Source organism: Athalia rosae, chromosome 3 (genome assembly GCF_917208135.1).
Source record: "Athalia rosae chromosome 3, iyAthRosa1.1, whole genome shotgun sequence".
Lineage (NCBI taxonomy): Eukaryota > Metazoa > Arthropoda > Insecta > Hymenoptera > Athaliidae > Athalia > Athalia rosae.
Genome location: NC_064028.1, coordinates 17,519,891 through 17,535,882, shown reverse-complemented (window position 1 = coordinate 17,535,882; position 15,992 = coordinate 17,519,891). Strand labels below are relative to the sequence as shown.

Genomic DNA, 15,992 nt, shown 5'->3' with positions numbered 1-15,992 from the left:
ATATGTAAGATGTATATATGTAATAGGTATATTATATTCATATAAGTATTACATATAGTATAATGTATACATATATACAGTATGTGTACAGTATGTCGTGTGTGATCATATATCCGGACATCGTAATATAAGTATATAATATAAGTTGTTCGATTGTTCTGATCGGTAATTTATTTAATTTTTATTGTTTTATATTTTTATTTCTTCTCTTTCCTTTACCAAATATTCAATTATTATTATTCGTTCGGTAATTATCAAATTCGTAATTTTTTTCTTATTACTTTGTGGTACTATACCGTCAAGAGTTGTATTTATAATTCATTAATTAATTAATTTTATTCCATTTTCTTCACAGCACGCATCCTGGTCTGGTCTTTCGAAAGAGAAAATGATTGTATATTTTCTCATCGATCGGACGCTGTGATCTTTTTTTGGTTTTATCTTTTTCAACTCAATGTATTTTCTTCGGCGATCGGATCTCTTGCATATATGGTCTAACGTATATTTTTCTGTCTATCATTGATGTTCCGTCGATTTACCTAGTAGAATAACTTTCTCATTTCAAGTTCCAATTACAAATTTCATTTTTTTTTTTTCAATTTTCTGTCGCGGTGTACTGATCTTATTGAATCGATTACAAAATTCATCATCTGTCCCTTGTTTTTGTATATTGCGACGGAGTCCACCCGTCCTATCCGCGCTTTCGCGTCACATTCTTTTTTTATTCTAGTCTTTTCTAGGTTTTTCTTTGTGTGCGTGTGTATGTTTTTTTTTTTCGTCAAAATTACGACACACTTATATATACTCGATCGTGTCCAAATTTGATGTAGTTCAACGTTCATTATATTATATATGTATATATATAATTTTTTTTTCTATTCATAGATTCTCGATTCAAATTTTTTTTTTTTTTTTTCTATTTTCTCCTGTGTGTTTCTTTTTATTCAATATCTGGTGTATACTTATATAATATGTTCTCCTTGTGTGATGATTATGTTTTGGTGTAATCTTGCCGTTAGTCGACCGTGCTGCATTCTGCCCTCTCTTCCATCATCCTGCGAAAAGTAAAACGAATATTTTTACACATGAGCATGAATATATTGCACACTTTCAAATTCGAAGATATCGCTGATAGATAGTTCCATGGGCAGGGATTCGATTTTGTGTGTTTTTCCGTATGGAATTCACTGTAACGCTCATAAACGGAAGCGGATGACGTGACAAATTCTGAATTCTTAATTTCGAATCATCTGCTTCCGTTTATGAGCGATACAGTGAAGTTTATGCTGAAAAATGGCGTTTCTAAGCGTCCCGTGCGTCCCCAGAAAATTCACAAAATCGATTCCTCATACGCAGAACTTCCTTTCAGCGATATCTTTGAATTTGAAGGTCGCCAACAACTTTTAGTTTTCTCGATCCGCCCTAATAAACATCTATACAATGCTGGCATCCCTCGTCGCGGTTATGCTGGCACTACTCTTTTGTCGCGCTGTTTTTCAAAAAACTAGCCGTTACAAGGAGCACAGAGAACCTACTATGGAATGAAGATCCTTTGAGGGTCTTTACTATGAAACTCATTGTCAGCGGATCGCTCCCTTGAGAACTACGTATAACACGGACTAAATGTTATCTACTTGTTAAAATATTTCTGTGAATCATATTTTCACAGCATTAGCCGATGACACTTCGGAGTGCGTGACAAAGCTACTGGTGAAATGTTTGCGATCGTTAGTCGAGTAGTTTTTGAAATTTTTCCTCGTTTTTTGCTCACTTATCGGTGAGATGATGCGAGATGAGATGAGATGAGATGACAAGATTCTCATTCAGCGTCTAAAACGCGCCGTTTTTTCATCTTTTGCGCTCAACTTTTCGTTTTTTTCCTTTCAAGTAAAAATTGCAATCACTTTGTTTGATTAATTAGATTTCCGCGATACGTTTAATTGTATCATATATTATGTAGATACATATTAGCGTAGTATTTGCGCGCGGTATTGGACGAGTGGAAGAATCGACGGAGAATGACGATGAAACGTGTGGAGAAGTTGAAGTTGATTTTTACAGAGGAAGAAAATGTATCGTTGATACACACCTGTTGTTAGGTCTTAACAAGGCTCAATGGTAGCCATTAGTGAACGCCGCTGGTATCAGAGGACCCTGGAAACAGACGAAACAATTTCCCATCAGCGTTTTCCCACACGTCAGAACCACTCTACCCCGAGTATTTGCTTTCTCTGATCCTCCCCCGCGTACACGCAAATGCACACGTAAACGAATACGAACACACGAGATACGCGTGCAACAGTAATTGCGGTACTCGACCCTCGAAACTTCGGGGTATATAGGCGGCTGTGAGCGCTACCAAAGTGGCGATTCTAAAACTGCGGTAAACATCATCTAGGAAATTGCCGGTAGAAAAAAAAATAAAAAAAAAAATAAAAAAAAAAAAAAAACAGGATGAATATCTTTGAGATCATCGTTCTAGTAGTTCTATACATTCAGTGAAAGTTTCTTTTTTCCATTTATTTCTTTATTGTTTTCTCTTTATTATTTCAGGGTTTAGTAACGTGTCCAAACTACCCAATGTGTACTCGTAACGACTAGGGTCCATTTTTGTCAAATTTCACTATTATTTTTTCATGACCTATCGAAATACCTATTGAGCAAAGTGGACACGCCGTATAACCTTGATGTAGAGATCACCTATATGTTTGTGTAGCGATCGGAAACTGCAATCGATTAATTAAATCAAAAGAAGGAATTTCCGTTCACTACAATTATTCACCTGCACTTGTCGACGTATGTAAGTTACGTAGTATTCTGTAAAATTTAAGAAAATTTTACAGAATTTCAAATTCAACAAAAAACTATACGACGACACTGCAGCCGAAATGTTTATAACAGTGAATAAAAGAATTATGAGCTTCAGGGTGGACAAAAAAAGTATCGAAAGGTATCCACCCCCGGGTTCACCACTTATATTTGTTTTCGAACGTCTGCAAGATTTTCGAGAATATTTCGATAATAATTTGCACATATTCGACCACCCAGTTGCTCGGACAAGGAGATAAAGACAGATGAAAAGTGGTAGAAGAATGACGTGTCATAGATTATCACAGTAGGAAAACATATCGATCTGAAGCGATTCGAAAAGAAAACTACCGTAACGACTCGTCCTGAAATTTCGCAAATTCTGTTTGCAAATTTTATTTTTTATTATTCGGATTATCGTCACGCGCTTCAGATCGGTACACCGATCGACGTGATCGAATCGTGTTCGTGTAAAATATTCCGTGTGCGTGTGCCTGCAAAAAGCGTGAACGCAATATGAAAAATTGTGTTACTTACGGGGCTGTAGTTGAGCGGGGCGCGGGAAACTGCGATTGCGGGAAATGCTGTTGTAGGTGGCTGCGGGCTGGCTGCCGCCTGGACGTAACTAGCAACTGCACTGTCCGCTGCTGCGGCTGCAGCTGCGGCCGCCGCACTCGAACTGTACATGTCGATTGGTCCGGGCGAATTTGCTGCCGGGAAAGAGCGGTTTTGAGGTCCACCGTGTCCACCTGCCCCATGCGGTGACGCTGGCGGGAATCCGGCTTGCGCTGCCGCTTGGTAGTTATTCATCACTGTAACGAACGTTACACCCATTCGTCAATAACGCCGGCCTTGATCAAGAGGGATGAATCGACCCCAAATTTCGAAAGAATGAATGCACGCCAACGGTTCCTCCGTCGCCCGAATAACATTCAAATGTCACATGCATGTAAATTGCAATTTTTCAAATAATTCGAATGCACCTTTCGGAGCATACGGAATAGTTGTGAAAATTTCTCCATCCCATCGCGGTCGGAGGGACAGATGGATTCTTTTCCGTGGTGTAACCACAATCAAGTGTAAGAAAGGAATTCGTTGAATATCAGAGAGACGTAAGACATAGGGGTAGGCGGGGCAAGACGGGGTAGTTACTTGAGAAAAGCATTAAAGAAAAAAAAATTCAATTCAGAACGATGTTCGAACTCCTTTTCGATCATTTGAAAAGAAAAAAAAACAATTTTTACACAATTTTTGGGGTACTACATTTTGCCCCGCCTACCCCTATCTATATTGTTATGTTTCAACGGATAGTAAGGTATAAAAGGTAAAAAGGAAAATTACACGGTTACACAGAGATTCCGAAAAAAAAATAATCACTGCATTGCATTTAAGGTGCGCTAAGTGTTTCAGATGGATGTATTTCGCATAGCCGCAAAATTGTAATATAACTGACGATAAATGAAGCGAAAGTAACAACGTAACGGGGTGCAGGGCGCGCGTGGCAATATGCTGTTGGATCTATAGAAAATGGACCGAATACGAACGCGGAGCGAATCGATCCGCGCACATATATTCACCCTCATCTGAAAAAAAAAACATACATACACGTATACGTATACGTATGTACATCGAGTGGTAACACCTCGTGTATTGTAGTATTATTATATGCGTCGGTCAGTCCGCGAATAATTCGCGGTGAAATTCTCGCGGTACGCAAATCAACTGATATTTCATTCCGCAACGGAGGCAAAATATAATTGGAACCGCGTAGGGAACAGGAGCGAAAAAGAATCAACTCGCGTACATCATTAACGTGAAATCTGAATCCGAACTTGCGGTATCGATTTTCCCCTGAAATGAGTTCACGATCGACTTCATCGTGTATAACTCTACTCGTTTATACCGGCACACCCGCGAAATCTCCTGTTGCTTCCGCTAACGGGGCGGATATTTTTCTTACATTTATACCAAATTTTAATCGTAATATCGATTGAAAAAGATACCGTGATTATATTTCAAGGAAAGTTTTCCCCGAAAACTTGAATGCGAGATGAAAACGTGAAACTTTGAGCAATTTTTGAAAAACAAAGAATAAAAATTAGAGTCGCGCAGCTCGAGAGTCGAGAGACGAGTAGGCGGCTCGGTGGTGACCGAAAGGGAAAAGGCACGTAATGACGAAAAAGAAGAAAGGAAAATGAAACAAAAAAAGATGGCGAGAGGGTTGCGGAGTTAGAGGGAGCGGGGGCGGGGGGGAGCCTGGAAGAGGTAAGAAGAAGAACGGCTGACGACAAAGCAAGTTGGCGCAACAGACAATCTAAAACCTATTCAGCTTTTAAACTCTCGACAATAGCGAACGGTTACAAAGTTTTCTGCCGGGTAGGTACCAGGGGCTGCGCGATTCAAAAGTTTGATTTATTTGAGAGGAGATTGCGGACGGCAAGAGAAAGGGGCTGAGGGGGGAAAACGCTGCTGTGGGGGGGGGGGGAGGGAGGGGAAAGAACGGTGGTACGGGGGTTAGAAAAAGAGATGCGATAGGGAGGGAGAGGCGAGGGCGCCGAAGATGGAAAAGGCGTCGTCGTATTTTGCTGGCGGCGTTCCGGCGCCCCACATACGAGCCTGGACTGCAAACTTCGAATCTCGTGTACCTAATGCACTGCGAAAATTCCCTGTCCGTTTTACCTTTATGTCTGTTTCACTTGTTTTTTTTTTTTTTTTCTTCCTTCTAGATTTTCATTCCTTTCTTTTTCACTTTCGAGTCGAACATATATGGAGCTGAATTCTTTTGCGAAGAACATGAAATTTCGAAATAATCGTACAGATAAAACGAAACTTCCAACTAATTCACTTACCAGAAAGCGCTTGTGTAAGTAGCGGCGTATTGTTGTTTGGTGTTAGCTGCCCATTGGTCAAATCCACTGAAACATAAAATTTAGATTACAACTATTCTACGGATATTTAGTCAATCATTGTCACGGTCATGAAATATCGTAGGTAATTTTTGGGGATGCAGCGATTCTTTATGTTTTGTTTTGCTAAAGAAACTTTGCGAATTACGAATTTGCCAATGTGTTGCTTCCGGAATCGTTACGTCACATTATGGGAACGATGATAAAAAGGAATAGAAAGAATAAAAAAAAAATAAATAAATAAATAAATAACATCGATTTAAAAAATAATTTATCACAGCCAGATCGATGAAGATTTTTTGTGTAATTTTCGAAATTGGCAGTATATGTAAAAATCTGATGTTACACACGTCAAGTGGGCGTGTGTATAAGATTTCGAATGCATCGTGATTTATTGCTACATGCACGAACATCATCGAACTCGTTAAGAAATGTACGAATGTAGCGATCCAATGGATATAGATTACATAATATAATAAAAATATTATTATAACAATTGTTGAGATCGAATACGTTCCCATACATTTCTTACGCTGCAGATTTTGTTGAATGTGTTGCATCGTCGCCTCCGAATATGCGCGGCCCTGAACACCGTCGTTTCCGCTTCCCGGGTAGTAGACGGGCAACCCTGAATTATTATAAACAATAACAGACTCAAATCGTGTACCGAAAGAAAATTAAAGAAAAGTAAGAAGGGGAAAATTGAAGGGAGAGAAAAATTCAACCATACAATACATTGTGTAGCCTGATGGTACAGGAATAAGAAATATACGGGCAATATATAATGTACGTCACAAGGGTTTTTTGAAGCTACAAATATATTTTAGCGGATTCTACGTGTGTAATTATCGTCGAAAGCAAACGGAATGAGAATGTTTCGGGAGTGAGAATGTTTCCTTTCGTCGTTCTGTCTCTTAGGCTTGTTTACTAGCATTGAGTTTACGTGTTCTCGGTAAGTGACTGACGTGGACACATAAAAGTATATGGGTATACATAGGTATGGTGAGAAATTAGATAAAAAATGATTGATTCGGATAAATTCACAGTGGTGCCGACGGTGAAATGCAGCAGCGTTTTTTTTCCGTTTCATATACCACATAATAATAACAATAAAAGTAAAAAAAGTATACATATATTATATAGTAAATGTTCGCGTTCTCTTTTCCCTTGGGAAGAAGTATAATCCGGGGCGTATTATTGATAACGCGGGGGGTAGCGGCCTCAATAAATTTCCCATTGACGTGATTTGTATGGGAGGGTGGTATCGCGGCATCCAATGGCGTCCAATAACGTTCAATGGCGCCCAAAGTGCGTATACCGGCTACATGTATATATACGTATACCATACTTTACTGTACGAATGTCGCGGCATTTCTCGCGTTGATAAACCACCGCCGGAAGTTTGGAAACTGCGCAACGCGCGAAATATTCATCAAGGCCCGGTGCTCGTTCACCGGGACGCCGTTCGTCCGAAGGAAAGATATGTGCCGCGTTACGCGGTTAAATAAAATCCAAAAGAAACGTAAAAAAAAAAAAAAAATCACCGAACAAATGGTCGACGATAAAACGAAGTTGGACGAAGATACGAATAAAGAAAAAAACGCTGGTGATAACCAAGCGATAGAAGCTTTTCTTTTTTTTTCAAATTTCAGAAACTGTTCATGTTTTAGAACGATGAAATGATTTTACAATAAGTTAGAAATTTTTGACGATCGCAATGATACCTGATGTGCAAGTTTTAGGGAAAACGTGTTTCGCAGAATGTATGATGTATATATGGGCTAGAAGTTCATCTATTTCAAGTGCGTAGCCATTTATATTCCTGCGAGACTGACGTAGGTCGTTTGGCGATCAAAGCGATAAAATAATTGGGATTTCGTACCGAGGGATTCTGTCTTTCGATATTTCGATGTACGTACATCTGAACAACGTCGTATTACGTATTTTGGTATTCTGCAGATGTCTTCTCACTGCGTTTTTCGATTCTCACGTCAAACGGATAATATATTTTATGATATCCGGAAAGCAACACGTTGGACAAATCACATAATTTCTCCAAACGCTATACGCAAATTGTTTGAACAAATATATATATGTACAGTTACGTCAATTAATAGGCGATGGAATTGTATGAGAATTGATATACCTGAACGAGCACAGAGGAACACCGGCTCCTCATTCAAATACCATATTCAATAATTACACTTGAATTTTAATTGAAAAAATAAAAAATAACCCCTTTCTGACCGATTATTTGAAGAGAAAAAATAAATCAGATATATATTGAAATTAAAATACAACCGGTGTTATTCTGTGCACATACTACGATATGATCATGTCATGTATAACGTGTGTTTAACATGTGATTCAAAAATGTGGCTTACTGAGATACGATATTTAGTACAACACACAAATAATGGTAAAATGATGACAACTGTATAGTAGTAGAATTACGAAAAAAAATCATCACGATAAAATAATAGTGTGCTCAATGAATTATTATGATAATTCGAATCTTATACTAATCAGACACGAGATTGAATAATTATTATCTGATTCTCGATTTTTTTTCTAATCCCGCGACGTTACTCTATATTTTTTTTCCAAATATTATGTTTTTCCAGAAACATGATATCGTACGCATCTTGTTTATAGATATAGTATACATATAAATATTCTAAGGTTCTTTTTCATCTATAGTATAGGACATAAGCTATGTGAACTTTGAATTCTATGTATATAATGTATATGCTATGTACGAATAATGATCGTATATATGTTATACGATTTTTGTTAAGGTGGTGTTGTATAATATTCTGCAAATTATAATCGTAGTATTATCATTGAAAAAAAAAAATCGAATTCATCTGTTAGTTTGGATTAGAGAAAAACAAATACTATATTATGTTGAGTGCAAAATTTGAAATTACGCATCACAATTATAACACACGAAAATAAATAAGATTCAACAAATAAAATAAACTCGTCACTCTCATACTATTTGTATAGATTATTTACATATAGATATACTACTATAACTATACTACGACTATTTTAAAATTTTACTAATAACTATATTTTTTTTTTTTTCAATGTTTTTTTGCTGTCATAATTTTTTTAAATCTGCACACCAAATCACCACAATTATTTTTAAGGTCACCTTCTCGTACTACACTATGCATAATATCGATATGATATTTCAACGACTATGTTTAATATATGTATATGAATATATACGTAAAATTAAACTCAATATATTCGTACTAAATATCTCGAACAGACCTATATTATGTAATTAACTATTTTATATTGCCTGTAGGTAATTTGTAGCGTAGCCAAAATTAGGTATGTATAACGTATTATATGCGGTACATGTAACATTACTAACCTATATTACTAAAATTATGTTTAAATAAACGATGGTTATTGCAATGTTAGTCGAAATATTTACCCTATTGATATATAATGTACATAATATAAAATATATTTTAACTCCACTACTGACTAGCGAGGACTATGTATATATAATATATATATATATATACCTATGCGATAAAATTTGTTAGTAGGTTATATAAATATATATACATACATGTGCGTAAATATGAATATATATTCATAATAAATTCTATATAATTTTTCTACACTAGAATTGCCAGGCTAAGGAAAAAATGAATCGCGAGAGGGATGATTGGGAATAATATAATGTATATACCCATGTATACGCGAAAGGTGAAAGCATTTACTCGATCCAATTTTATTTTTGTCCCATTTCATACAGATATCATTTATTATACGTATGTTACTTTTCGCGTGCAGTAATTTTCCAACAAATTTCAATGAAGACGTTATAGACCCAAAAGTCACGGAAGTAGTTCCATTCACTCGCGGTTAGACAGGTGTACGCATACGTGTATCGAGGGCGGCAACATCCGGAAGAGAGAATGAATAAAGAAGAGGAAAAAAGTGGAAAAGAAGAATAGCTGGAAGAGCATCATATACTCGCGCCTCCGGAAAACTATAAAAGCGAAATTATAATATAGTCGCACGACTCGGAAGAAGGTAAGTATGGAGGGGGGTGGGGTGGGTAGTTGAGAAGGTGGTTGGAGGAAGCTGAAGGGCGATTTCAAAGAAGGCAAAGGAGAAGCCGCGCTTTACGAGTTTAAAGATCGTGCGGGCAAGATTGAAAAACGCTCCTGGGATTGGGGGCTCGCGAGATCCGATAGTGACAAACACTCGGTAGAAATTGAATCAAACTTTTTCAAAACAGTGGCGGAATACAATGAAAAATAAAAAGGAATAACGAAAAAAAAAACAACAAACAAACAAACAGGAGAAGGCGAGACGAAGCGGGCGTTGAAAGAAAGAGAAAGAGAAACAGAGCGAAAAGCGGGGCGGCAGGAAAATGAAGTGGAATGCAATTTGAAGGAATTCCGTGAACTATAGAGACTATTTTCGGCATGATCGCACTCGGGAAGCTTTGATTTCTTTTGTAAGAGTTTTTCTTTTTTTTTTGTTGCGAATATCGAACAAATGTAAAAAAAAAAAAGCTCGATTATTGATAATAAATTTTGTACACACATTACGGATCAATACCTCAGCCTGGCGTTTGCTAGCGATACTATAAATAAAACTATTACTTTAACACGGTTTACACGATGATTAATTAATTCACTATAAAGACAGTAGGTTAAGGTAGATGGTAGGTTACTCGCCCCTAGGTGATGTCATCTTCGGTTATCTTCCTCACGATTTGCATGGCAACGCGCAGGACTCTCATCCGCGGGCCTTTCTTTTCTTCTTTATACAATAATTCAAATAAAAAGGACCCAAAATGCCACGCGTCACTTTTTTTTTCTATTCTTTCTCTTTTTGGTTCCTTACAAATCAGTGATATTAAATAAAAAAAAAAAAAATAAAAATGAGAAGGTAAGAATCTCTCTTATATACATTTGAAAAAAAAAAGAAAATTACTACAAATTTTGCTTGATCAAAGAAAAGAGAAAGTTTCCCGTTTGGCTAGTTCTTTGGGAACGAAAAAAATTGATAAAACAAAGTTAATATTTAAACACGTAATGCGTGTGTGGATGGAAAACCACGTATTTAAACACGTCGATCATTCAGTGGATTGATTGATCGATCGGTTAAATGAATATTTCGAATCACAACATGTGGTATCATAGTTTTCACTGGAACTATACAACAAACGAAATTCATGCATCGATTCGACGAATCACACGTAATTATCATCATTTTCAGACAAAATGTGTGCGTATATGTATGTGACATGAGTTGAATATTACGATAGAGAAAATATAATTAACGATACATGTGTATAATTACTGTGACATGAGTTTTGAGTCGTCAATTCTAATTATACGATAACATAGTTTTATGCTAAGTTCTAGTGAAAACTATCGAATATGTATGGCGATTCAATCGATTGTAAATAAAAACAAGAGGTAACGAATAAAAGAATAAAGAATATGGTCTTTGGAAAATACTATATAGATATAATGTGTAATACGAGTATACTATGAGCTAGGCAGTCATCCAACACCAGTACGATATACAGGATATTAATTATATAATTATATGACAATAAAACAGCTGTAATTACGTTACTGTTATATCAATACTCGCTATTCTATAAAGCTATACCAGAATCATAATGTACTAATTTCAGCGATAACGTCAATCCTTCTACGGCTCGTAAAAAATTCAAGCGAGCTTCGAACGAATATCAAATGGTTTTTTTTTTTTTTGTTTCTTTTCTTTTCTTTTTTTTGCAGTTCAATTTTATTTTTTTTCTCTTCCACAAGCTGATTCATCAATATTTCGGATCAATTTCCTTCATCCCGCTGCGGCCGCGCGTCGTGAGTGTTATTTTATTTTTTTTGTTTTTGTTTTTCTATGAAATTTTATTTCATTTCGTACACAAAAACGCCATTAATGTTATCGGATACTTCGCGGGACGTAACACGTTGAATTCGGACTGCCCGTTACAATATGACACGTATGTATAACGGGTACGTGCTAATACGTACTTTTGATAAGGACAAATGTATGTGCAGGGGTGATCCGGGTCGCGCGGTATTCACGCAGTTTAAGTTCGAACCGTTGTATGATCTGCGCGAAGATGAGCCCGGCGAACGTTTATTTTTCCCTCAATCTACGACGTTTAATCGCGAGGGAGTTTTGTTTGCGAACTAGTAATTCGCGACGTAGCTCGGCATTCGACCCTGCACCCCGTTACACCAGATTTCCGGTCTCGAGCCACTGTGCTCCGCGAAAGACAGAGTCCTGCACCAAGTCTGGAGAAGTAATTTAAACTTCCACCACTCGGAAAAGGGATGGTCTCTCGCTCTCGGTTTTCTCATCGTCGCCGTCCTCCCCCTACGTCCCTCCCCCTCCCCCTCCCCCCCTCCCATCCCGCGGATTATTATACACGTATACCTGTATATACGTAGCATCGGAAGAAAACGCATGGATAGCGAACCGCCCCGTATATACTGCACGTATAGTTATATATGTATATACTTTTACACAGAGATACTATCTTTCAATTAAATCACGAATTATATATTCATAATTAACCCCATCTAAACTCGACCCGCTGTAACGCGGACGTAATTGAATTACGGTCGCGTGAATTTGAAGACTCGAAACTCGTTCGAGCCGTTACAAGTATCGCGATAATAAAGCGGATAAACGAACGAACGAATAAATAATATCGAAACATATATCGCTATTGTGTAATGATAAAACAATTTTTCTCCTTTTCCACCGCCATTTCCGAGCATATAAAACTCATCGGATTCACGTTCGCCCCGGAATATTTTTTAGAAATTTTCAACCCCGTGTAATAAATAAAGCAATGTCATAAAGGTGAATAAGTCACGCGAGCGATCGCAACCGATTGAACCCCCGTATGAATATAATCGCGGCGTTAGCATCGGTGTGAATTACACGAAATTCTCTCGTACGGTATGTTGAAAAAAAGAAACCAAAAAATATGAGCAACCGATGGGAAGGAGAGTACGCGATTCGACGATGTGCCGTATGTAAGAAATGCACTCACGTTACATCAGCGACAGCAGCAGCAGGGTTTCGGATAATCGAAGTCGAAGAATTTTCATTTTTTTTTTTTTTTTTAATTTTTTTCTTTGGGGATTAAAAAAAAGCTTACCGGTGCAACCGGCTGGACTGACGGCCACGCGACTCATTCGTGCGGGGGCGACGCGCGGACTCACTGCACGGTACACTAGCGTTCCTACCAGAAGTCAACACCAAACCATAACGTATAACGTTTATTGCCATGTCAATAGGTGGGTGGGTATTACAAGTTGTGCTTTAAATTCTCCATATAGGTATGTGTGTAATCGCACCTGGGTGTGTACAGTAATATTAAATCTCTGGACGTTTTTTATACATCAATAAATATTATTCCACGAAATCGAAACGCCGTCGGCTTAAAACTTGGAAGGGTGAAAAACATTAACGAATCCACGCATCGATACCATAGTCCGATATGTTTTTCAAATCACCTTTTTCATCCGTAAACCCGTACGGGTTGTTTCTCACATTATAGTCTGACATGGATTCAAAATTTTGAGAAATCGGGAAAATTGTGGGAATCGGTATCGATTAACGAAATTCATTTGTTTTTCTTTTTTATTTCCGGTCCCTCGCCGAAGCTGATTCAAAAACTCGATCACTTGATTCGCGCGAATCGTATAATCCGACAGATTACACGAGATTTTTTTGAAAAAATTATCTCGGCAACAAGGTGGTATCGGTATTCCCGTTGAATGAGGTCGATCGATAATTTCACGGGTAATTATAAATAACAAGGATAATGAATTGTGTGATGATGTATTAGGTGTATGGAAATTCCACGTTGAAGCGCACGGGCATAATATGGCTGCGGTTGCGTATCACCGCGGTATCGATAACGTACTGACGTTCATTGACGGCTAGCTCATAGTGAAATCGGCAGCGAAATAACGGCAGGAAAATTCGCTCCGTGCTCGAAACGAATCATCGATGTAACGCGAGTTACAAGGTGGTGCGATCGATAGAGTCAATTCGAAAATTCAACGTCGAACAAGATTTACGGGTTACAACATAAGAGAAGTCTATCATCTCAATGATAATTTACAATGGACTTACAAATGTCATCGATACTGTTATAACGACTATTACAATTTTAGGCCATCATTTGTCGAGCACGGATCGCGGTTTGCCAGCCAGTATTTCGTTGTTCCAATATTTCAAATCTATTCTCTACAATAACACTGTCATTGATTCGTCATTGAATGTTCTTTTTGTTATGTTTTTTTTTTTTTAATAATAATTAGATATTACCATCGTAATTTTTTTCAAATTTTTTTTTTTCTCTTTGTTCTTGTTGTTGCGTGATAGTTTATTTATTACAGACATTAATTATTTGTATAATATAATATACTTAATTACTTTTAGGTGTATATATATTATATATATGTTCATATTATATGCATATAATAGGTGTAGTATTTATGCATACATATACACATATTTATACATGTATACATAATATGTAAGAGCATCAGCGATTTGCGAATATCATCGTCATTCTATCATTATTCATAAATTAATCAATAACTTATATATTGTTCAGATTAACTCTGAAGGACATTGAGTGTGAACGAATCGTTTACAAAACTCGCGCCTCAAGGTTTTTTCGTATTCGTTTAGTTTTTTGGTTTTCTTTTTCATTTTTGGTTATTTTTTTTTCTTTTTATACATACTTAATTTGAATTGATTTTCAATTTGAAAAAACCGCAACCCTCTACCAGTCACGTTGCGACGCTACTTCCGGAATCGGTTCTTCGATTGCATGGGCAGAGAAGTTTTATCAGATGAAAAAGAAAACTCAGTATCCGAAATAACGTACTGAATTTCTACTCTTTTTTTTTTTTCTTCTAAAAAATCCCCTCGCCCGGTTCGATACAAATCGATTCGGATAAAGACGCGTGCAAACATTCAACCCGCACATGCAATCACAGCGATATATAACAACAATCTTATGAATAGCAACAATTTAACTACAGATCGGAGGCGTTAACGTTACCTTTCTTTTTCTTTTTTTCGTATCTTTTCGATTTTCTTCCTTTTTTTTTGTTCCGCGCTTGGAATATTAATTTTTCTTTTCTCTTCGTACAGCGCGATTCCGGTGAAACGCATTCGTCAAAATATTCGAATTTCTCGTTCAACGAGCGAGCCCGAGCTGTGCCGGAGTCAGCGTAGCCAGCAGCGTAGACGTTTTGTTGCGAGGTGTCACCTTGAGGGCTGTTGATCACAACAAGACGTCTACGCCTGTGGCTTACTGACTCCGGCACAGCTCGGGCTCGTTCGTTGGACGAGAAATTCGAATATTTTGACGCACGCGTTGATCGCGACCCGTTTCACCAGAATCACACGGTATAGGTGTACGATTTACGAGTGTATGTAGCTAAGAGTATTACAGTAATTAGAACGTGATATTATTTTCTGTTTTTCAATTGATGAATTGTGTGTTATGACTAGATATTCAACAAACATTACATATCAATTATATGAACGTATAATATGCGAGTGAATGTTAACGCGAACGATCTATAGAGGTGCATAAAAATATTATAATAGATATCGTTAAGCATCGTGTAATAACAAATGTAAGCTCAGGACAGATAGTTTTTTTTTTTTTCTCTTTTTTTCTTTTCGTTAGTATTTTTTTTTTTTTATTTTTATTTTTTTTTTGCTTTTCATAAATAATTAATTATACGTGTAAATAAGTAAAAATTATTATTCTCTCCTTCGATCGTATTCAGTTATAATTATTATAATAATTATTATTATTAGTATCGTTATTTTATTATTTTTTCTTTCTCTTCCCACAATGACTCTTCTGTTCTTTATTATTTATCGATCAATTTAATATAATTATAATAATATTTGATTAGTGTTCTTCCTCTCGCAATTCATTTATTTATTTTTTTTAATTTGATATTTTTATACATATAACTTTTTTCGTTCTTTATCTCAAGTACGTAATAAATAAATTACCAATAATTGAACTTATACTTCGTGAAATCTGATCACAGCTTTTGTGAACGATTTTGAACTTGATATTTATTTTATTTATGCAATAATGTGATTGTATGTTATATACATATATGTACATATAATGTACCTATGTAGATATATATATTTATAACATTTAGTCACGGAAAAAAAGCACTTCTTGCAATGGCGATG

At 36.7% G+C, this 15,992-nt stretch overlaps 1 protein-coding gene across 10 annotated transcripts in view; it reads right to left on the bottom strand.

The window, feature by feature from the left end:
• Window positions 1–525: 525 nt before the first annotated feature.
• Window positions 526–15,992, bottom strand: part of LOC105690654 (RNA-binding protein Musashi homolog Rbp6) — a 468,805-nt gene continuing 453,338 nt past the window's right edge. For 5 of the 10 annotated variants that reach the window (XM_025747123.2, XM_025747119.2, XM_025747125.2 and 2 more), the window contains 5 exons: window positions 6,238–6,342; window positions 5,658–5,723; window positions 3,346–3,620; window positions 2,090–2,154; window positions 526–1,055 (listed from right to left, as the gene is read on the bottom strand). In XM_025747123.2, coding sequence (XP_025602908.1) covers window positions 2,113–2,154; window positions 3,346–3,620; window positions 5,658–5,723; window positions 6,238–6,342 — 488 coding nt within the window. In that variant the 3' untranslated portion in view covers window positions 526–1,055; window positions 2,090–2,112. Of the gene's footprint in view, window positions 1,056–2,089; window positions 2,155–2,174; window positions 2,395–3,345; window positions 3,621–5,657; window positions 5,724–6,237; window positions 6,343–12,903; window positions 12,988–15,992 lie in introns of those variants that run through there. The other 5 variants (XM_025747126.2, XM_025747127.2, XM_048652726.1 and 2 more) reach the window with 4 other exon arrangements.